At 37.0% G+C, this 23,787-nt stretch overlaps 1 protein-coding gene across 2 annotated transcripts in view; it reads right to left on the bottom strand.

Annotated features, from left to right (window-relative positions):
* Nucleotides 1-5,407: 5,407 nt before the first annotated feature.
* AP4E1 (adaptor related protein complex 4 subunit epsilon 1) overlaps nucleotides 5,408-23,787 on the bottom strand; it is a 97,526-nt gene continuing 79,146 nt past the window's right edge. For both annotated transcript variants that reach the window (XM_003827829.5, XM_003827830.6), the window contains 5 exons: nucleotides 17,682-17,937; nucleotides 13,436-13,993; nucleotides 12,051-12,241; nucleotides 10,126-10,283; nucleotides 5,408-8,806 (listed from right to left, as the gene is read on the bottom strand). In XM_003827829.5, the coding sequence (XP_003827877.4) occupies nucleotides 8,646-8,806; nucleotides 10,126-10,283; nucleotides 12,051-12,241; nucleotides 13,436-13,993; nucleotides 17,682-17,937 (1,324 nt within the window). In that variant the 3' untranslated portion in view covers nucleotides 5,408-8,645. The remainder of the gene's footprint in view (nucleotides 8,807-10,125; nucleotides 10,284-12,050; nucleotides 12,242-13,435; nucleotides 13,994-17,681; nucleotides 17,938-23,787) is intronic.

Below are 23,787 nucleotides of genomic sequence, written 5' to 3'. Positions count from 1 at the left end.
TTCCCTCCCTTGGAAAAAAGCCTACAATCTGGCTGCAACTGCTTACAAGGACCCACTATTTTTTCAGCATTAAAGATGCTCCAGGAAGCTCATATGCTCCACATCATCTGTACTTTCTGCACAACCAGGTCCATCTTCTCGTATCCGCAATATTTATAAGTTCTCAGGATTCTCTGGGATTCACCTTTTGGGTGCTTTCCTACCTTGGATCCATGTACGTATCATAAAAATGTTCCTGTGTGATGCATATGAAACACATTTCCTTTTAAGTAACTCCTTTCTGCTGCTTTATCCCAGAGGGCCTGTTCTTTCCCAACTTTCCTGATGTTAGTGATCTTATTAATGTGTAGTTGTCCCTCCCTTTATCATAGCGCCTACTTTTATGAATAAGTGATGCTGATTTAGCTAGTAAGTCTGCCTTATCATATTCATTAGTTCATTAACTGCCCCAATTAGATGTCTACTACTTTCTGTCCTAGAACAAGTTTTTAGATCAATAAAACTTTATGAACTATATAATACAGAAAAGTATCCCTCCTCCAAATCATAATTTCTATCTGTAATAACATTGCATTGCAGAGAGATCTCTTAAAGGCATGACATGTTCTTATAAAAGAATATTCAGGCTGGTAAGGGTCTCATGAAGATATCATGTTTCCTCTTTCCCACCTGGTACAAAATGGCATAGGCTATTTTCACTGGAACCCCTTTCTGCTGACTTAAATATTTAAACTGGATCAGATCATATTTCTTTACTTCTGGGAGGGCCACAGAATTAGTAATATAAATCCCTGGATATTATCTGGTCCCAGGTTACTTATTTTGAGTGGGCAGGTCTCCTTAATTATTCATTCAATAGATGAGTGACTGTTATTGAGTGTCTATTGTGTCAGGCAAAAGGGACATAAAAACTTACACATAAGAAAAAGAGAGGACACAAACTACTAATATCATAAATGAAAGAGGGGACATCACTACAGATCCCATGGACATTAAGAAGATAATCAAGGAACACTATGAATAACTCTAAGCCTGCAAATTTGATAACCTAGATGAAATGGACCATTCCTTGAAAGACACAATCTGCCAAAACTCACACACACACACACACAAACTACCTGAATAGGCTTATCTTTACGAAAAAGTTGAATCAATAATTAATAAACTTCCAAAATAGAAAGCACCAGGCCCAAGTGGGTTCACAAATGTTTCTACCCAAAGAAGAAATTATACCAGCTCTCTTCCAGGAGATAACTACAGAGGAAATACTTCCTAACTCGTTCTATGAGGTCAGAATTACCTTAATGCCAAAACTAGACAAAGACATTACAAGGAAAAAAATATATAGACCAGTCTCTCATAAATATAGATGTATAAAACCTCAACAAAGCATTAGCAAATCAAATCCAACAATGTAAAATAAGAATTATACACCATAACCAAGTAGGACTTATCTCAGTTATACAAAGCTGGTTCAACATTCAAAATTAGGCCAGGCACAGTGGCTCATGTCTGTAATCCCAGCACTTTCAAAGGCCTAGGTGGGCAGATCACTTGGGGTCAGGAGTTCAAGACCAGCCTGGCCAACATGGTGAAACCCCATCTCTACTAAAAATACAAAAAACAAATTAGCTGGGCATGGTGGTGTGCACCTGTAGTTCCAGCTACTCACAAGGCTGAGACAGGAGAATTGCTTGAACCTGTAAGGTGGAGGTTGCAGTGAGCTGAGATTGCACCACTGCACTCCAGCCTAGGTTACAGAACGAGACTCTGTCTCAAAAAAAAAAAAAAAAAAAAAAAAAATCAAAATTAATGAATGTAATCCATCATGTCAACAGGCTAAAGAAGAATAATCATATGATCATACCAATACAGAAAAAAGCAGCTGACAGGCCAGGCACGATGGCTCACACCTGTAATCTCAGCACTTTGGGAGGCCGAGGCAGGCGGATCACAAGGTCAGGAGTTCGAGACCAGCCTGACCAATACGGTGAAACCCCATCTCTATTAAAAATACAAAAATTAGCTGGGCGTGGTGGCATGCACCTGAAATCCCAGCTACTCAGGAGGTTGAGGCAGATAATCACTTGAACCCAGGAGGCAGAGGTTGCAGTGAGCCGAGATCGCACCATCGCATTCCAGCCTGGGCAACAGAGTGAGACTACGTCTCAAAAAAAAAAAAAAAAAAGAAAAAGCAGCTGACAAAATCCAACACCCATTCGTGATTAAAATCTCAGTAAATCAGGAAGAGAGAACTTCCTCACCTTGATAAAGAATCTCTACAAAAATCCTACAGCTAGCATCATACTTAATGGTGAGAAACTAGAAGCTTTCCCACTAAGATCAGGAAGAAGAGAAGAATATCTCCTCTCACCACTGCTTTTCAACATTATACTAGAAATCTTAGTGAATTTAGTAAGACAAAAAAGGAAATAAAAGGTACACTGATTCAGCAGGAAGAAATAAAAGTATCTTTGATTAAAGATGTCTCTTCTACCCAACTTGATCTTTAGATTCAATGCAATCCCAATAAAAAACCCAGCAAGTTATTTTGTAGATATCTATAAACTAATTCTAAATTTTATATGAAGAGGCAAAAGACCCAGAATAGCCAACATAATATTGAAGGAGAACAAAGTTAGAAGACTGACACTACCTGACTTACAGACTTACTATAAAGCTAGAATAATCATGGCAGTGTAGCACTGGCAAAAGAAAAGACGAAAATAGATGAGTGGAAGAAAACAGAGAGCCCCGAAATGGATCCACATAAACATAGTCAACTGATTTGACTGATACGGTTTGGATGCTTGTCCCCTCCAAATCTCATGCTGAAATGTGATTCCCAGTGTTGGAGGTGGGGCCTGGTGAGAAGTAATTGGATCATGGGGCAGATCCCTCATGAATGGCTTAGCACCATCCCCTTGGTGATAAGTCAGTTCTTGCTCAGTTAGTTCACATGAGGTCTGTTTGTTTAAGAGAGTCTGGGACCTCCCTCCTCTCTCTCTCTTGCTCCCTTCCTCACCATGAGACACGAGCTGCTCTCCCTTTGCATTCCACCATGACTGTAAGCTTCCTGAGGCCTCACCAGAAGCAGATGCCAGCACTATGCTTCCTGTACAGTCTGCAGAACCGTAAGCCAAGTAAACTTCTTTTCTTTATAAAACACTCAGTTATTTCTTTAGAGTAACGTAAAAACAGAGTAACACACTGACAAAGAAGCAAAGGCAATATAATGGAGAAAAGATGTTCTTTTCAAGAAATGGTGCTGGAACAACTGGACATCCACATGCAAAAAAAAAAAAAAAAAAAGAATCTAGACACAGACCTTACACCCTGCACAAAAATTGACTTAAAATGGATCACATACCTAAAAGTAAAATGCAAAACTGTAAAACTCCGAGAAGATATCATAGGAGAAAAATCTAGATAACCTTGGGTTTAGCAATGACTTTTAGATATAACATCAAGGCATAATCCATGAAAGAAACATTTAATAAGCTGAACTTCACTAAAATTAAAAATCTCTGCTCTGCAAAAGACACTATCAAGAGAGTGAAAAGATAAACCACAGACCAGAAGAAAATATTTGCAAAAGACACATCTGACAAGAGCATATTACCAAAAATATAGAAAGAACTCAAACAATCAGAAAACTTGATTTAAAAATGGGCAAAAGCCCTTAACAGGCATCTCACACACACACACACAAACAGACAGATGGCAACAAAGCATATGAAAAGATGCTCAATACCATATGTCATCAGGGAAACGCAAATTAAAATGAGATATCACTACGCACCTATTAGAATGGCCAAAATCCAGAACCCTGACACCACCAAATGCTGGCAAGGATGTGGAGCAACAGGAATTCTCATTCTTTGTTGGCAGGAATGCAAAATAGTACAGCCACTTTGGAAGACAATTTGGCAGTTTCTCACATAACTAAACATACTCTTAACATAGAATCCAGCAAACATGCTCCCTGGTATTTGTCCAAAGGAGTTGAAGACATGTCTACACAAAAATCTGTATACAGTGTTTATAGCAGCTTTATTCATAATTGCCAAAACTTAGAAGCAACCACGTCTTTCAGTAAGTGAATGGATTAAAAAAGCTGTGGTATACACAACGAATTTTTCAATGCTAAAAAGTTAGCCATGAAAAGATATGGAGGAAACTTAAATGCATATTAAGAACAATCTAAAAAGGCTACTACTATATGATTCCAAAGATATGATATTCTGGAAATGGCAAAACTATGGAGATAGTAAAAAACATAAGTGGTTACCAGGGGTTGGGGGCAGGAGGGCAGAAGGGATAAGCAGGCAGAGCACAGAGGATTTAGAAATCCTCTAAATTCATGTGAACACACTCTGTATGATACTACACTAGTGGATTCATGTCATTATACATCTGTGTAAATCCACAGAATGTACATCATGAGTGAACACTAATGTAAAACATTTGGTGATAACAATATGTCAAGGTAGGCTCATGAATTATAACAAATATAACACTTTGGTAGGGGATACTCATAATGGGGGAGTCTATGCATGCATGTGGGAGGAGGGAGTATATGGGAAACCTGTTCTTCTCGATTCTGCTTGAACCTGAAACTGCTCAAAAAGTCTTAAAAAAGAGCCTATCAAAAAAATAAAATCTATACACACACAGAGAGTTCCTAAGCACAAAAAGCTCAGTCTCCCATTATGCATACACTAAACCAGTAACTATCATGCAATCATTAACCCTGGCCCATAGGGCTGCAGGCCACCCCTCCCTTCAACAGCTCCCTTCTTTTCAATTACTACAGTGAGTGTGGTGCATTTAAACTTCCTTTTTGACTTCAGTGCCCCAAAGATGGAGCTTCAAGTCTCAGGGGTTTTTTTTCTTCTTATACACTGTAGCCAACAAGAGACACAAATCAGTGGAATTTAAACTCCATTTCTGATCTAGCTTTGTGTTTTAGGATACATGAGGCAGAGATGGCCAGCACACTCAGATTCTTTGGTCACTAAGTTTCTAATTGATTTACTGTGTTTCTGGCATCTTCAGACATCTACAAAGAAAGGCATGATGGAAACAATGCTCTGCTTTAAATGCTCTGGTCAGCCTAAGGTGAAAGCAGGAGATATGGACAGGCATCCTGAGAATCAATCCATGCTATAATTTGTCTGAAGCCCACAAAGTTCTCTCTGACCATCATACAGAAAGAGAAATAGCAATATCTTTACTTTTAGCCAACGAGACAAGATTCTTTGGGGGCTGTAATGAAAAAATCATTCTTTTCATCCCATTCTAATTGCTCCTGCTCTTTTTAGCTGATGTCTACCAAATTATTGTTTAAATAATATTACTTATTATTCAGCTACTTAGTTAATAAAGAACATAGACCAAAAAACAGTGCAGATCACTTTGTATTTATTACATTACTGAACTTTTTCAAATGACAGAATTCAACTCCAAAATAAAGTAATAAATGCCTATTAAATAATTATTCACTTGTATTTTTCTCTCCTAAAATTTTAACACAGCAAAACATCTTAAAGACGTGTGAATAGGTTCAGTGCACTCTCAGTGGCTCACAATCATGAGGCAAATACCACATTTATCCATAAAAATATAAGATAAACAGATCAATATTTTAAAATATTGCTGACATAAAAGGAAAAAATAAAATACTACACTTTTACCACAATTATTTTGGTAGATGATAGTAGAATATTGTTTAAAATAATGCTCCTCTACAGGACACATGCTGTGCTTGGTATACTTGGCACATTAGCAGTTGGTAACTGCTCAGCTTCCATCTGCAGTTTCTCTAGCAGGAGCCTTACTCAGGCCCACTTTCAAACCCTGAGCTCTGATCTGCCTGCCTCCACAGGGACTATTCTGGTACCCTTCTTCCTCCGTCTACTCTTAAGGCTTTTCTGTCTTCCCTTATATTCCCCCAGATTCACACTTGCTGCCATCTCCATTTTCAGCAAAGATGCCTGGCACAAAACTCACAAAGCTGAGCACCTCCTCCATAGCTCTTACCCCAGATGTTGTCCCTTCACTGACTAAATTATGACTATTAGGTAAAGAGAATGAATCTACCCACAAAAATAATTTGGCCGGGCGCAGTGGCTCACGCCTGTAATCTCAGCACTTTGGGAGGCTGAGGCAGGCAGATCACCTGAGGTCGGGAGTTCGAGACCAGCCTAACCAACATGGAGAAACCTTGTCTCTACTAAAAATACAAAAAAATTAGCCGGGTGTGGTGGTGCATGCCTGTAATCCCAGCTACTAGGGAGGCTGAGGCAGGAGAATTGCTTGAACCTGGGAGGCAGAGGTTGCAGTGAGCCAAGATTGCACCATTACACTCTAGCCTGGGCAACAAGGGTGAAACTCTGTCTCAAAAAAAAAAACTCCCTACTTTACAGTCACATCTCCTGCAATGCAAAAATAAAGGTTGGTGGACACCTGATTTACAACTTAAAATATTCAATGAGTTTAGACAGAATATATACTGCTCTGAAGTTCCTTAAAATCTATTTTTCTATTATTGTTTTTAAAATCATAAAAATATAAAAACTGTAAACATTCTAATAAACATTCCAGTGAAACCCTGTTACACTACTTTTTATTTAGTGGGTCAGCAAGAACAAAAGTGACACCATGTTCCTTTGGGCAGACCCAAAATCATGCTCCCAGCCCTAAATCTACCATTACATGTCTCCCACCCATTAGACAGCTCTGTATGCCAAGCATGTCTCTCATGACAACTGCAGCTACCACTCATGAATACACCCTGTAACCAAGCAACAGATCTCCCTGGTAGCTGTCCATGTGCTCTCAGCACCTTACACCTATTGCTTCACACTCGACCTAGCCTCAGTAACTAGGCAAACATAGGGAAGTAAGGACACAAAAAATTGGAGCACCTCCTTTGTGACATGCTGCATTCCTTTGCAAAGTGAGAAGGCACTTCCTCTCTGTCAGAGTCACAGCAGAATTAGGTAAGGGGCGAGGCATGCTGCTGACAGAGGTAGGAATAAGGAGGGAGCTGATAAGGCTAGCTACCAGTGTCCACCGCACCCCTGGAGTCAGCACACTCATTTCATCATGACACTACTGAGAGCCTGGGGATGAATCTGATCTATTCAAAAGGAGGAACCTATTATGCAAGAAATTCCAGTCACTTATGACTCTTGTAGCAAGGCTTCACTGTATGTTTTTAAAAGAATAAAATTAAGATGTTATATATTTTTTAATGAATAACTTAAAAATTAATTGAGAAAGAAAATACTGCTTTTGTTTTTAGGGAGGAATACTCGACACAAATGACTAATGAAATCTATTAGATCTGGAGAATCCCCTTAGCTTCTTTATCAGCCATGATGAATGAGATAACCTAAAATCAGAATTCCTGACCTGGGTGATTAACAGTACCAATTAACCAGAGTATTAACTGCAATGACTTAAAATTGTATTACCTGAATAGTCTCCATGGTGAAGTGTCAGAAAAGGTGAAACAATAAATATTTTCCACAGCACCATAAGATTTTATAAAATACTATTTCAGTTAATGTACAACCTCAAGGTTTTGGTCCATCATTCATATATAGGCTTAACCTCTTTTACTGATAATAGTTCTGACAGAGGCCACACAGGCATAACTATAACATGAAAATGATATATTTTACTGAAGAACCTGTATGTTATACTTAGTCTCTGCTTCAGCTATATCCATTAAGTACTAGTGGATTCAAAGGCCAGGAAAAGATAGTTTTGCCATTTATACTCTAATCACAAATTTTCATTCGCCAAAAGGACCTAAGTAGTAACCAACTAAAATATTTGTCGTAACTAAAAAGTCATTTTTGTATCTGTTTGCTTTGTTACTGTGTGCTCTTATGGGTTTTGTTTCTATATGATATTTTGAAAATGGCTCTGAGTTTTCAAAATAAGAATAGAGTGATTTACTTTGAATTTTAAAATAACTCCAAGTGGAAAACAGACAAATTTTATAGCCAAACAATCTGAAATTATGTGTAACAGTTATCTATAATAAGAAATAGATCACAGATTGGATCCCCTCAATATCCAGCATGCTCATGGATCTCCTACAACTGTTAGCGTGTGCTATGCCAACTTAGTTCAACACTGATCTAAGCAAAACATAATCGAAAATATTGACTTCCCTACCAAAAACCATACACTACATTCCAAAGCCAAATATGAATTAAGTTTGAGATTATCAATTTCATGTCTCCCTTCCATTTAATGCAGAAAACTGAGACTTGGCTTTATTACAAATTAGCTAGCACTAGAGTAAACGTGCTATAAAATTATTTATAACAAAATAAATATCTTCAGTCCCTCTACACACTAAGTGATATATAAATCATTAGCAGTTTATAACATTAGCTTAGGTCACTTTTTGAGGGACCTAAACATACTGTACAATCCTGAGTTAAAGGTTAGGGATACAGTTTTGGGGATCTTTCTTGACCAGGAATCATAAAGAAAACATATAAACCACACTTGTAATAATCCCCATTTTCATTAGAAGTACCATGAGTTCTTTTTACTTTGGTAAATAAGTTTATCTATGTAAACCATTGATCTTGATGGAGTAAAATTTAGCAGGGCTTCTGCTAGGATCCCTCCATCACCTTTTGACACTGATACAGTAAATAGTCAGGAAGAGTAGAACAGGAGGATCTGAACCACAGGGCTAATATATCTGCATGAACTCGGCAATGCAGTAAGCAGGGGATGGATGGGAGCAGCTGACAGGCCAATAGCCCTTCATTGCCTAAAACAAAACAAAAGTGAAAAATGATTTAATGCAAAAGGAGTTAAACAGACATTCCTCCAAGAAGATACACAAATGGCTAATAAGCACATGAAAAGATACTCAATATCACTAACCACTAAGGAGACTGCAAATTGAAACCACAGTGAGATACTATACTTCATACCCATTAGGATGGCTAATATTAAAGAAAAAAACAGATAATAACAAATGATGATGAAGACGTGGAGAAACTGGAACCCTGGTACATTGCTGGTGGGAATATAAAATGGTGCAGTTGCTGTGAAAATGATATGGTGGTTTCTCAAAGAATTAAATCTAGGCCAGGTGCAGTAGTTCACGCCTGTAATCCCAGCACTTTGGGAGGCTGAGGCGGGCAGATCACTTAAGCTCAGGAGTTCTAGACCTGCCTAGGCAATATGGTGAAACCCCATCTCTACTAAAAAATACAAAAAATTAGCTGAGCATGGTGCCACACACCTGTAATCCTAGCTACTCGGGAGGCTGAGGCACGAGAATAGCTTGAACACGGAAGGTGGAGGTTGCAGTGAGCTCAGATCGCACCACTGTACTCCAGCATGGGTAACAAAGTGAGCCTCTGTCTCAAAAAAAAAAAATTAAATCTATAATTATCATATAATCCACCAATTCCATTTCTGGGTATATAACCAAATAAAGAACTGAAAGCAGGGACACAAACAGGTATTTGTATAACCCTGTTCATAGCAGCATTACTCACCATAGCCAAAAAGTGGAAGTAACCCAAGTATCCATTTACAGACGAATGGATAAACAAAATGTATCACATTAAAATTCGGACACATTCTACAACATGGATCAGCCTTGAAGATATTATGCTCAGTGAAATAAGCCAGATACAAAGGGACAAGTATTGTATGATTCCACTTATATAAGGTACCTAACACAGTCAAGTTCATAGAGACAAGAGGTAAAATGGTAGTTGCCAAGAGGTGGAGAGGAAGGGGAAAGGCGGAATTAGTGTTTAATGGGTATAGTGTTCCAGTTGAGGAGGATAAAAAAGTTCTGAAGATAGATGATGGTGACAGTTGCACAACAGTGTAAATATACTTAATGCCACTTAACTATATGTTTAAAAATTGTTAAAATGGTATATTTTATGTATGTATATTTTCCAATAAAAAATTATTTAATACAGTCTGAAAAACACATTCATCTGAAAGACAGTCATAATAGGAAATAAAGCTCTAAGAAATCTGATACTTGTAAGAGTTGATTTGTGTTCCAATTATAAGAAAGCTCCTATAAACACAGAATAGCCTTTTTATAACTCTACGAACCTATAATCTCAATAATATGGAGTCTTAGTTTCTGTTGCAGAGTCTTTAGTGCAGAAGGAAGTGCAGCTTGAGATTCTGACATTTTTACATTTTGTTTCACGTCATTTGCGAAGGATAACCAGAGTTTCCCAAAGTCATCACTTGAGATTTTTAATGGTCTGAAAATAATTTTTAAAATTAGATATATGTCAAAAACAGTGAAATGATTCTAAACAAACAAATTTCAAATGCCTCATGAGAATAAAACATAATCATTGTAAATCTGGGTCCATAAGATTTATGTCTTTAAACCAAATATGCTAAAAATGGTTAGTATCATCCTCCAACCTGATGAAAATACTGAAAGCAGGTATATTATTAAATTTAAAATATCATTTCAATAAATCACTCAGTTATCTCTCTTTCTACTAGTCATTCCAGTAAGATTTTACCAAGTAATTTCATAAATCATTCAACTATAATACAGAACTTTTCTTTCATATTTACTTTGAATTTGGGGATAATGGGATACTCTATCAAAGTTATGAAAAAGAACATGAATACAAAGATCTAGCACCTTAAGTAAATTAGACCAAAAGAAAGAATTTTAACAAACACATTTTTTAAATGGTTCAGGAGACCTCCACAATCACACAACGTAAGTTTTTTGAAGGCTGGATTTTATCCTATCAGCACCACAGGCATACAGTACTGTAATAGACTGACAGTTATGTTATTACTAAAAGACTTTAAAGAATGGGCAAAGCTGGGCATGGTAGCCCTCGTCCCTAATCCCAGCACCTTGGGAGGCCAAGGCAGACAGATCGCTTGAGCCCAACAGCTTGAGACTAGCCTGAGCAACATGGCAAAACCCTATCTCTACAAAAAACATAAAAATTAGCTGGCATGGTGACATATTCCTGTAGTCCCAGCTACTCAGGAGCCTGAGGTGGGAGGATCAATTGAGCCTGGGAGGTCGAGGCTACAGTGAGCCATAGTGTGCCACTGCACTCCAGCCTGGGTGACACAGCAAGACCCTGTTTAAAAAAAAAAAAAAAAAAAAAAGAATGAACAAAAACGAGAGCATCGTATTGTAACAGAAGTGACATGTGGAGGTTAAAAAAATATATAGAGATATTCATCGGTATTCTGCATTCTGGGTTCAGGCAGCCTTCATATTTTTAATGTTCAAAAACAGTACAATACATTTATAAAACAAAATTAGAGCAGGTAAGATATTGTTTTCCATTATTTTGGTAACACTGTACAGTGCCTAGTATAATGGTAAAAACTGCATGTTTAATAAAAGTTTAATAACACATCACACTCTGGGGACTGTTGTGGGGTGGGGGGAGGGGGAAGGGATAGCTTTAGGAGATATACCTACTGCCAAATGACGAGTTAATGGGTGCAGCACACCAGCATGGCACATGTATACATATGTAACTAACCTGCACATTGTGCACATGTACCCTAAAACTTAAAGTATAATAATAAAAAAAAAAGTTTAATAACTATGTCGAGCAATTTTCTTACATTTCTCTAAAGCTTAACAAACAAATTTTATGAAATAATTGAATAAAATACAAATGAGAGAAACTTTTAAAAGCCATGCAGAATCTTCGGAGTTATTTAGTTTAAATAATACTTTTTCTCACAAGCTTTTCCAGGTCACCAACCAACTCCAACCTAAATCAGGTCTCTCATTATAATCCCTCATTGTACCACTTATTCTCTCTTCATAGCACAATTCATAATTACATATGTATTTATGTAATTGCTCCATGTCTCCTCCATAGACTAGAAATTCCTCTAAGGTAGGAACTGTGTGTAGTTTTTAACTGTTATACTCCCTAGCACCCAACATAGTGCCTCCATCCAGAGAAGAGGTCTAAAAAATAGTTGGTGAATTAACAACTTGAATTAACATTTCACAAAACATTTACCTAATGAAATCTAATAGTGATAAGTTTACAGAAAATTCCAGCTGAGCAGAATGAGTATCCATCATATGATAACTAATAAAACCAGTAAGATTTCCTTCTGTAAAAGGTTTTTCTATCTGCACACTATATTGAAAGCTTTTGGTGCTTTCTGCTTCCATTACAGGCAAACAGCATCCAGGTTGCTCAGTCACCTGCAAATAGAAGTAATAAAAGTGTTGAAGAAGGAAGGGATCAATACAGACTATTACATGACTACCAATTTTCTATTTAATTGAAGTGGCACAAATCATACTAATATGGGAAGTTAATAACAAACTACATTATGAAGATGACTGGCAACTTCACTTGAGAAAAATTCACTAGAACAGATAATGAAATAATAATTGTACACAGGTCAAAATTATGTTAACAAATGGCATTACAGTTAAAACTGTAAATGTCCTGGCTGGTCCTGGGTTTTTAAAGATAGGAGAGTTTTCAAATAATTTTTAAAAGAACTTAAATATAAATATAAATACAAATACAGATGTCATCTATTCTCATTCTCTACCCTCAAGCTTTGGTGGTAGAGTTAAAGGAACTGGGAAGGGTTTGGTCTGTTTTTTTAAGTTCCACAGGTGATTCTTTTTTTTTTTTTTTGAGATGGAGTCTCACTCTGTCACCCAGGCTGGAGTGCAATGGTGCAATCTTGGCTCACTGCAACCTCCATCTCCCAGGTTCAAGCAATTCTCCTGCCTCAGCCTCCTGAGTAGCTGGGATTACAGGTGCGCACCACCATGCCCAGCTAATTTTTGTATTTTTAGTAGAGACAGGGCTTCACCATGTTGGTCAGGCTGGTCTCAAACTCCTGACCTCGTGATCCACCCACCTCAGCCTCCCAAAGTGCTGGGATTACAGGCGTAAGCCACCGCACCTGGCCCCACAGGTGATTCTAAAGCACATCTAGTATCAGGAATTTTTGCTCTGGTCAGTGGCCCAGACAATATCCCATTCAACACATTCTAGCTCATAGAAGAAACTGGGCCAGTTTTGTGGAAGATAAATATACTGGTCAAATCTCATTATAAATCCACCAAGGACATCCATACAATAATGCAACTAAACATACTTCCAGCAATCACAATGGCAATCTGTTAGAGCTAGGGAAGAAAGAGAACTGATGTCTGAGCACTTGGTATATAAAAATAAATTGGTGAGAGAAAGAAGTAAGCAGTATACACATTTATTCTTCAATATCCTTACTCCTTAATCTTCTACTTTGCTAAATAATTTCAGAATTTTGTTTTAGTGTTTATGACAAAAGTGAAGGAGACATTTAAAGAGCACAGGAAAAGAGAACACAAAATACACACTGAAAATAAAATAATAATACCTTTAAATTTTACCTTGAAATTTTCTGCAGGAAAAATTTCTAAGTCAGCACTTTTCAATTCCAAACCACTCTTATTAGTGACTGACCAGACCATCAATAAACAATCATCTTTCCAAATTTTATAAGAAGACACTGATATAGTTTCATTATTACAGACTTCCATAGCATTTGAGTGTATGTATTCAGTAGTTTCTTCCAAAAAAGATGAAGCTAAAGAGCTTTCCTTGGCAACTGAGGCTGCAGTAGATTGAGGAGGGTGAAAAATTTCCATGTTGTTATTAGCAAACAATGAAGGTGTAGACAGACTACAATATGAGAATTTCTCAACCAAGGGCAGTTCTGTGAGTGACTCAGAATCCAAAAGTTCCGAACTGAGAGAAAATTTCTTTAATTCCTTGTCTCCTGTATCGTGCAAAGTATTCGAATAATAATCATCTTCATATGCCACATTTGACAAAGAACTAAAGGAAGAACAGGTCATATTATGAGTACTGGTTGTTTCGCCACTTTTAGCTTCTTTGACTTTTGATTTCCTTCTGAACTTGTGAGAGACAGTATCTGCTTTTCCCAGCTGCAAAAATAAAACATAATATAAAAAGAAATCATTCTACTAGTCATGAGTTTTAAACATTCATCTATAATTTCAAATCGGCAATATAACAATTTGCTAAGGTTCTATCTATAAAGAATAAATTAGTAAAGAATCAGAGATAAATAAAATGTTAAGCCCTAAAATCCTGACAGCTATATAACTTTGAACTATTAGCTAAATCTTATTTCTCATAAAAAACACATGGAATCCGAAAAAGAAATAAGGTCCAAAAGTCAGTCATGAACAAAAAACTTGTTAGATTTCAGAATACTAGAGTATAGAACTGAACAAATTAAAAAGCAGTGAGAAACTTCACCATTTTTTGAGTTGCCATAGTTGTTCTGTATAAGCCTAAGTTACTCTTGAATGCAGGGATGACCCAACCTCTGTTTTAGTCATCTATAATAATCATGATTTCATGGCCTGTAAGTTAGTAAGTAGAAAGAAAAACTGGTTTTACCTCAAGAATTAACTGGCAGTAGCTGACTGGAACACTCAGCAGGAAAGAATTCAATAACTGACTAGTGATGTTTGCCACACATTCAGGAGATAGAATGGCAAACTTGACATCGTTGGTCTAAACTTTCTGAAGAATGGTCTGTGAATCTATGTAAGAGGAGTGATGGTTCAAGTGTTCCCTTGCCTCGCAAAGTTCTATTTAGAATCAGTGCAGCAGACTGGCACTACTCTCCACCTCCACTCCCCCGGGGGGCTTTGACACTACACAGCATCCTTTACATGATTCTAGTTGACCAGAATTCTAGTTCCCTTTTCTTATCTTCTCTGTCACTCTCCTCAAGCCCCAACACCTTCTTCCAACTCTGAACAGATGATTTTTGTCTCTTACCTCCAAATTCAGAAGTCACCAAATAAGAACTAACATTTTATTAACACAAAAACAAGGGGGCACAAAAACTACTGTAGTTATTTTCGATAGTTACTAATAACTATCAAATAGTAGTTATTTTCAGTAGTAATGGGACTCAAGGTAGATGTGTATTAGAGGTCAGGCATGGTGACTCATATCTGTAATCCCAGCACATTGGGAGGCTGAAGCAGGTGGATCACTTGAGGCCAGGAGTTCAAGACCAGCTTGGCCAACATGGTGAAACCCCATCTCTACTGAAAAAAAAAAAAAAAAATTAGCCAGGCGTGGTAGCGCATGCCTGTAATCCCAGCTACTCGGGAGACTGAGGCAGGAGAATTGCTTGAACTTGGGAGGCAGAGGTTGCAGTAAGCTGAGATCGTGACACTGCACTCCAGCCTGGGTAACAGAGCAAGATTCTGTCTCAAAAAAAAAAAAAAAAAAAAGATGTATATTAGACTGCTTGTTACTGTCCCCCAGGTCACTGATGCTCTCTGTTCCTTTTTTCTTTTTTTGGTCTTTTCTGGTCTTTTTTTTTTTTGGTCTATGTTTCATTTTGGATAGTTTCTATTACTTTGTCTTCAAGTTTAATGATCTTTTCTTCTGCATTGTCAATCTGTTATTATTCAGAAGCTATACATGCCAGAAGACACTGTAGTGACATCTTTGTTAAAATGCTTGAAGAAAAGAAACAGTTTAGCACTGCATACTCAGAAAAAAATGTCTTAAAAATGAAGGTGAGGCCGGGCATGGCGGCTCACACCTGCAATCCCAACACTTTGGGAGGCCAAGGGAGGCGAATCACTTGAAGTCGGGAGTTTGAGACCAGCCTGGCCAACATGGTGAAACCCCATCTCTACTAAAAATATAAAAATTAGCTGGGCGTGGTGGCACATGCCTGTAATCCCAGCTACTGGGGAGGCTGAGACAGGCGAATTGAGGCGGAGGTTGCAGTGAGCCAATATCATGCCACTGCGCTCCAGCCTGGGTAACAGAGTAAGACTCTGTCTCAAAAAAAAAAAAAAAAAGAAAGTGAAATAAGCCAAGGGTGAAAAAAATAATAAACCTTGGCCTTTCTAAAGTGATATAAAAAATTAATTCAAAATGGATCACAGACCTAAAAATAAAAGCTAGTTAAAATGAAATACATCAATAGAGCCTTAATGTATGAAACTTGAGAACGCTAAATGTAAGAAAAATCAGTAGGGAACAGGATTTCTGAAGAAAAACAGCCATCCAAAATGAGGCATGACACAGAAGGAGCACATTCAGTTAGTCCCAATCCTGTCTGCTTTGCCCCAGTATCAGAGGAAGGGTCGGGGCTGAGAAGTGAGAGGATACATGCTAATTTTATGTCATTGTTAACTGTTCCTCCTTCTTTATGCATCTAAGTTACAACACAATTCCTTACGGAATTCAGGGTCTCATAAAACAGAGAAATACACTCCTTTTTCTACTCTTCAGTGATAGCTGGGTGGGAATGAGGGGGAATTATAAGGGGTAAGTCAAAAAGGATTTAGCATCATTAACAGAAAAAACATCTTAATAATATTTCTGATTTCAAACTCACCACAAAAAATCTAATATCACCCTGAATGTTCTCCTAAGGAAAAAATCTAACTGAAAGCTATGCACTTGTTAAATAGGCAGGAATACTTCTATAACAGCAATGAGGTTCACAAACCAGGGCTCCATGAGCCTGGGTGTAATCTGACTTTGGTGTGCTCTTACCAAGCATTCCACTGGTACCCACCCTCTCATCACAGCCTGCCAGAACAACTCAAAAACCCAAGATCAGTAACTTTACTGCTGATCTGCAAATGTCAACTCGGAAAATATTAAGATACATTAGTTATTAATATTTTTAGGCTGAATCTGTTTTTTCTTAAGAGAAAATATCAAGTCTGACAGAAATGGGATCTAGACTGGTGAGTCTAGAAAAGAAAGAGACAAAGATAAAGAGTACATAGTATGGTATACCATCTGGCCTGGTACTGACAGGAATGAAGGGGAAATTTCACCATGGGAGGAGGAGGATGAAAGACCTGGGATGTCACTCTAATCAAAATTTTGTACAAGGTGGGTTCATTAGCCACCAAAAGGAGGGTACATTACATGGTATTCTCAGATGCTCAAAAACAGCACCTGTCCTTCACTCCAACTTGTCATTCTTTTACTATGAAAATAATTTCTCAGTATAAAAAGTTTAAAAATCATAATCTTAATATCTGAATATAATTATCATTTTTGTATAATTCCTTTCAGCCTTAGGTATAAACAAGGTATAAATAAAACTTTATACTCTGTACTTTTTGTTTAATATATCATTTAAGTATTTTTTCATTTTACAAAGCAATATTATTGATCATTCTTAGAGCTGAATAATGTTCTGGGAGAATACAATTTATGTAATACAATTTTGAGGAGTACTTTTTACAAAGATATATCAATACTGTTGAACGATTATTATTCATCCCCCTTCCCTTTGAGAACTGCCCCGTCCACCCACAGGGGTGAGAGTGGCTGTGGTCATACCTGTAACCTTATTTGGAGCCTGACCCTTGTCCACTGACTGGGCTACAGAGAACACCTGACTCAAGTTGAGCCAACTGCATTTTCTCTTTCAGGAATATAAAAAGGTGTGTCATTAGTGGTTCGGAGCTGGGAAATGATGGTGAGTAAGAACTGGGGAAGCCACTTTTCACTATACATATAGACGACAGCCAGGAGCTTTTATAGAGCCAGTTTTTTTTGTACAGACAGATGACAAAGATTCTTACAGGAATAGAACCGATTACTTACCAGGTTGATTGTACTTTCTGATCCTAGACCAACAAATAATGATGATGCCAGCAGCTGCTTTTCTTTCTCCTCTTTAGATTGGGTAAGAACTTGAGATTGATCCTTTTTAGTTATAGCTTGATCTACATTCTCCATTATACTCTCTTGAGGAACAGGCAGAGCTCCACTTTCATCACCAGTTTTGCTTTCCTTCTTGGGAAGATAGCCTTCTTTCCCCCACAATTTCTTTATACCTTCCAGCTTCAAGCTATTTGTCCTAAGGAGGTTGATAATAAAATCAAGTCAACTTAAATAACTGCTAATAGTTACTTTCTTGAGGCATTCTTTCAAAACATATCAATGCCCATGGCCTTTTAAAAACAACTGTCACATTATATTCTATATACCAGAAGTAAAACCTCGATCTCTAGATTTTATTTTAGTTATAGCCAACATCCCTCCACCCTCCAGTCAAAGGATTTGATTTAAGGCTGCAGAACTCCAGACTTAGTTAAAAATTTCAGAGCATTTAATTTTCACTTAACTGCTTAAGTTATACAAAAATAGAACTATTGTAAATCAGTTTCTTTCCTCCACTGACTTTTCAAAAATACCTTTAATTCTGATGGGTTAAAGATGAGAAATGATTGAAATTTCTTAGCAATATGAAGGAATTAAACCTATATAAATTCATTAAGTAAAATCCTGTTAAAAGCAAAAACATCATTCAAATTTACTCCTATGTATAAATTTACATTTTATTTTTTCTTTAGTTTTACAACCCAGGAAACATAAATTCAAGTTGCCCTGAATACATGCTCCCCATAAATTTACTTTAATCCAAAAGGTTTTTCTCACTATGCACATAGCAACATTTTCAACTATTATTAAGTGTACTTTTATCAAAATGCAATGAAGTTTTATCTAAAAAAGAAAAAAGTAAGATTTTGGGAAAAAGCCTGAGGCTGACAAATTTTTACACCTGAGTTGAAAAAGAATTAAAATATTGTTTAGGAGCCAGGTGTCCTACCCAAAAAGCCTAAACAAGGCATCTAGGCAGTAAGTCCAGGGCCAAATTTAGAATCCTAATGTTGTCACAAAAGTTGCAGTTGTGAATCTGGAGTGACTAATAAGTGAGGGCTAAAATAGCCAAGGATCATCTCTATTATTCTCATATAAGAGCTATGTGTCCATTAATTAGTTTGATTGTGGTAATCATTTCATAATGTATATCAAAACATCACATAGCACACCTTAAATACATACCAATGACCCTTGAAAAATGGAGAGGGTTGGGGCACTGACTCCTTGTCTTGTCAAAAATCCACATGTAACTTTTGACTCCTCCAAAACTTAACTACTAATAGCCTACTGTTGACTGGAAGCCTTACTAATAACATAAACAGTCAATTAATACACAGACTAGTATCTATATATATTTTATGTATTCCTGACAATCTTATTGTTTCTTAATTTTTTGATATTCCTAGGGTACATGGTTTGTTGGAAAGTTTTTTCAAATTGTCTCAAGTCTGAAAAACTTTTTCCAATATATTTATTGAAGAAATCTGTGTATTAAGTGGACCCGCACAGTTTAACCCATATTGTTCAAGGGTCAAATATACAATGTTTATTTGGCAATTATATCTCAATAACACTGGAGTTAAAAAAAAAAAAAAAAAAGAACTATGTGTCCTTGGCACTTGACTTATTTAAGCATCTCTGTCATGCTCCAAAATGGCATTTTAAAAACATCATTTCTACTACAAGATGAGTTGATCATGAAATGAACAAAAAGGAAGACTCAGAAATATTTCTACTAATTATTATTAGTATTGAAATTGTTGGAATCATGATCAATGTGATTTTGAGCCCAAAACAAAACAAAAACAGGTAATTACACTTCATACTGAGTGAAGAATTAATGCTATTAAGAAGTAAGTAGCTACAGGAAAATTTGAATGTTAATAAAAAATGCCCTAAAGGGAATTGGTTCATTCCTTCTCAATGATTTTTACTGCTGAGTATCCCTTTACAAATATCTTCATTTCCCCCTTTCTTCCTCCAGGTTCTAAAAGAGTTTTCTAAAGAAAAAAAAGTTATATAATAAACCTCTTAGACAAAAATTGGTTGTACTTGCCATAAGCAGATCCCAAGTGGTCATGGGAACCACTAAAATAACTCCTACCATTTCTAGAATAGAATTCTCAAAAGAAGCACCTCTAGGGAATTCATGAATACCCACAATAGTATTATAGTATCTGTATACTCCCTTTAACCAAAATATTACATTTACAAAAAAAGAGAGAACAAGTCCCTAAATTTTACTAATCAATGATTTAAATAGTAGTTTAACAACAACAACAAAAGGCTGATGTGGAGGACAATGGGCTGCTCCATCCGGATCTCTCTTCAATGAAGGACTGTTGACCAGCTGTTGGGAGTGCTGTCATCTCTCAGCCCCTTCAGGGATTGCCTGAGCTGCAGAGGGCTACTTCACGCAAGATCACACCCCTTCCAAGGCAGCCTACATCCAGTGATGGATGAATGGAAGTATAAAGTCCTTGCCATCCATCTCGGTCCAACTCAGCACAACTCTGAAGGGTCATTCCAGCTCCAGAGCTCCCCGTGGGGTCAGCAGAGTTGTCACTGGCAATGCATTGCATCTTAACTTCTGCCCAAACCTGCTTCTTTTTCCTTCCTTCTATAGATGTTGATCCCAATGACACTCCTAATTATTCTGCATACTAAATGCCATCGCAGAATGTGCTTCCCAGGGAACTCAATCCACAACTGGCAAAAAGGGGCAGGAGGTACAAAAGGAGCCTAAAAGGAGCCTCAAACTATTTTAAAGATTTTTCTTATTTTCTTATTTATTTCATCTGCATACATACTTATGATCGACACAAATATTCTGTTAAGCATACATACAGACCATCTAAAAAGTGGGAAAATATGGCCAGGTGCAGTAGCTCACACCTGTAATGCCAGCACTGACGCTGAGGCAGGCAGATCACTTGAGCCCAGGAGTTCAAAACCAGCCTGGCCAACTTGGCAAAACACTGCCTCTACTAAAAACATAAAAATTAGCAGGGCATGGTGGCAGGCGTCTGTAATCCCGGCTTTGAATGTGTACTCCACATTCGAAGTCTGAGGCATGAGAACCTGGGAGAACCCACTAGAACCCAGGAAGCGGAGCATGCAGTGAGCCAAGATCATGTCACTGCACTCCAGTCTGGGTGACAGAACGAGACTTGTCTCAATAATAATAATAATAATAATAATAATAAATTAAATAAATAATAAAAAATGGGAAAATACATAAGAAAGCAACATAAGGCCATTTCATATAAAAAATATGCTTCTTAATTATATGAAACATTAGAAAAACAATATTTTTAAACATGAGTCATCTTTGCCTGGATTTTGACAATACTATTATATAATACATGGTTTTCTATGGTGTGCCCTTGTATTGTTTTTATTCAGACCATTCAAACATAGATGTAAATTCTGACCAAGTAACTAACCTTCAAAAGACTAGGGATGTACTTTAACTCAGCTCTAGGAATTCCCATTTGAGACAGGGTGCTGCCAGTTAAGAAATTATAAATTAGATTTGCTACTACTTTATTCTCAGGTTGCCAGGGACTGTAAAAGAGCAACTGTCTTCCCTCTAAGATGATTCACCTTGCCAATTACTATGTTCCTCTTCTGAAATAATGTGTGAGCTGAGGTCCTCTTTGGAAACAAATTTTAAATTCATCCCTTATCTTCCATTTCACAATAATGCAGGATATATTATATAATTCCTTAGCAGTTTTGCCAAATGTCATTTCTCTGAGGGTAGCAGATGTATATGTATGGCATTTACAAGGCCCTGTCACACCCCCCAGATCCTAGTTCAGTACTATAGTAGTAGATGCTGGCACCTGTTGTGCAGGTAAAAGTGTGTAAGTTCCTCCCTGGGTTTGAAGGGTTCCTGTCTCTTTCCCTTGTCCCTTTGGTCCCTGTTTGGGACACTTAATTGCTGTCACCTCCATCATCAAATGCCCACAAACAATATCTGCTCCCCATGCTTGGAGTACCAAAATTAAATATCTGGGAAAGAAAATAAGGAGGTTAACAGAGCAGGAAAAAAAAAAAGATAAGAAAAAGAATTTGAACTCATGCCATTTCATTCAACATATTCTACATTCCTCATGATCTATTATTAGTATCTTTCTTCTGATAAATACTTGTAACCATTTCATTGAACAACAGACAAATGTAAGGATGAACATAAAATAAGATGACTGATTTCTTAATAAATACAGAAGAACTCAAAATTCAAATGTCATCCTTTAAAGTTGTCACTTTTGAGATTTTATCACATTTATTCCAACAATGCGGCCATTACTTAAAACATTTTTAACTCTATTAGACGCAGCTTCTTCCCAAACAAGAAAGCCATTTCCTTACTTTATTGTCGCATCAGAATATTGATCAAAATTATACAGATTGATCACAAATATTATCTGGTAAACTCACCTCTTGGGTAATGAAGACAATGATGGTAATGACAATCATTATTAATAACAGCAACTACCATTTATCAATCACTTACTATGAACTGGGCTGTACTATGTACTTACAAATGTCATCTCATTTTATTCACTTAATTATGTTTCTAAAGGTAACTAATTATGTTTCCAAAATCAAAGTATACCTAACAAGGATGAAATTCAGCTCCAAATAAGACATTTTAGCAAATGCTTACCAATTTTCAAGGTGGCTGGAAAGAAACTCTGAAAGCATTTTGAGCAAAATATACAGCTTCCATAGGTGACTACGGATGGTCCCTGACTTACAATAGTTCAATTTAATGATTTTTTGGCTTTACAACGGTGTGAAAGCAATAGAGTTTCATAGAAACCATATTTTAAATTTTGAACTTTTATCTTTTCCCAGGCTAGCAATATGTGATAGGATATTCTCTTGCAATGCAGAGATAATAATGAGCTAATACAATAATAAATAGGCTGGGCACAGTGGCTCATGCTTGTAATCCCAGCACTTTGGGAGGCCGAGGTGGGTGGAGCACTTGAGGCCAGTAGTTTGAGACCAGCCTGGCCAACATGGTGAAACCCATCTCTACTAAAAATACAAAAAATTAGCCAGGTATGGTGGCAGGAGCCTGTAATCCCAGCTACTCGGAAGGCTGAGGCAGGAGAATTGCCTGAGCCCAGAAGGCAGAGGTTGCAGTGAACCGAGATCGTGCCACTGCACTCCAGCCTAGGCAATAAGAGTGAAATTGTGTCTAAAAAAAATAATAACAATAAAATAAAATAATAAACAATAATGGGCCAATGATCAGCAGAACTGAGTTCTAGACATAGATCTGCTGTTTGGTAGATCACTTCTGACTTATGATATTTTCAATTTATAATGGGTTTATCAGAATGTAACCCCATCATAAGTTGAGGGGCATCTGGCCTTCACTGGGTGACCAACTATATGGCTTCCTCAGGTGAAATCAATCACCTTATTTTATGTTCACCTCTATATCTATCAATGTTCCAATGAGATGGTTACAAGATATATTTATCAGAAGAATGAGGAATGTAGAATGATATGTTAAACATCAACCTGGATGTATAAATTCTAATATGCTTCTAAATATATATATATAATATGTAGCAATAACACATATTATTACTACGTATAAAGCTTGTACACATTTTATGCTGTCTTGGAAGGTAGATAAGCTCTTAAAGAACATACTGTACAATATAAATACCTTAAGAGCAATAAATAGAAACCACTGAAACAACAGCCCATACAATTTAGCTTTTAAAAACTTTTCTAAACCATTATATTAAAACACATTGTCACAAGTGTGTCTCTCCCTTTGAAAATTATGTGAAAACCTAGTTGGAAGTAAAGCACTCCTCAGCAAATGTAAAAACAGAAATTATAACAAACTGTCTCTCAGATCACAGTGCAATCAAACTAGAACTCAGGATTAAGAAACTCACTCAAAACTGCTCAACTACATGGAAACTGAACAACCTGCTCCTGAATGACTACTGGGTACATAACGAAATGAAGGCAGAAATAAAGATGTTCTTTGAAACCAATGAGAACA

This window comes from Pan paniscus, chromosome 16 (genome assembly GCF_029289425.2).
Source record: "Pan paniscus chromosome 16, NHGRI_mPanPan1-v2.0_pri, whole genome shotgun sequence".
NCBI lineage: Eukaryota > Metazoa > Chordata > Mammalia > Primates > Hominidae > Pan > Pan paniscus.
The sequence above is the reverse complement of the archived record's forward strand: the minus strand, read 5'-3'. Positions and strand labels throughout refer to the sequence as shown.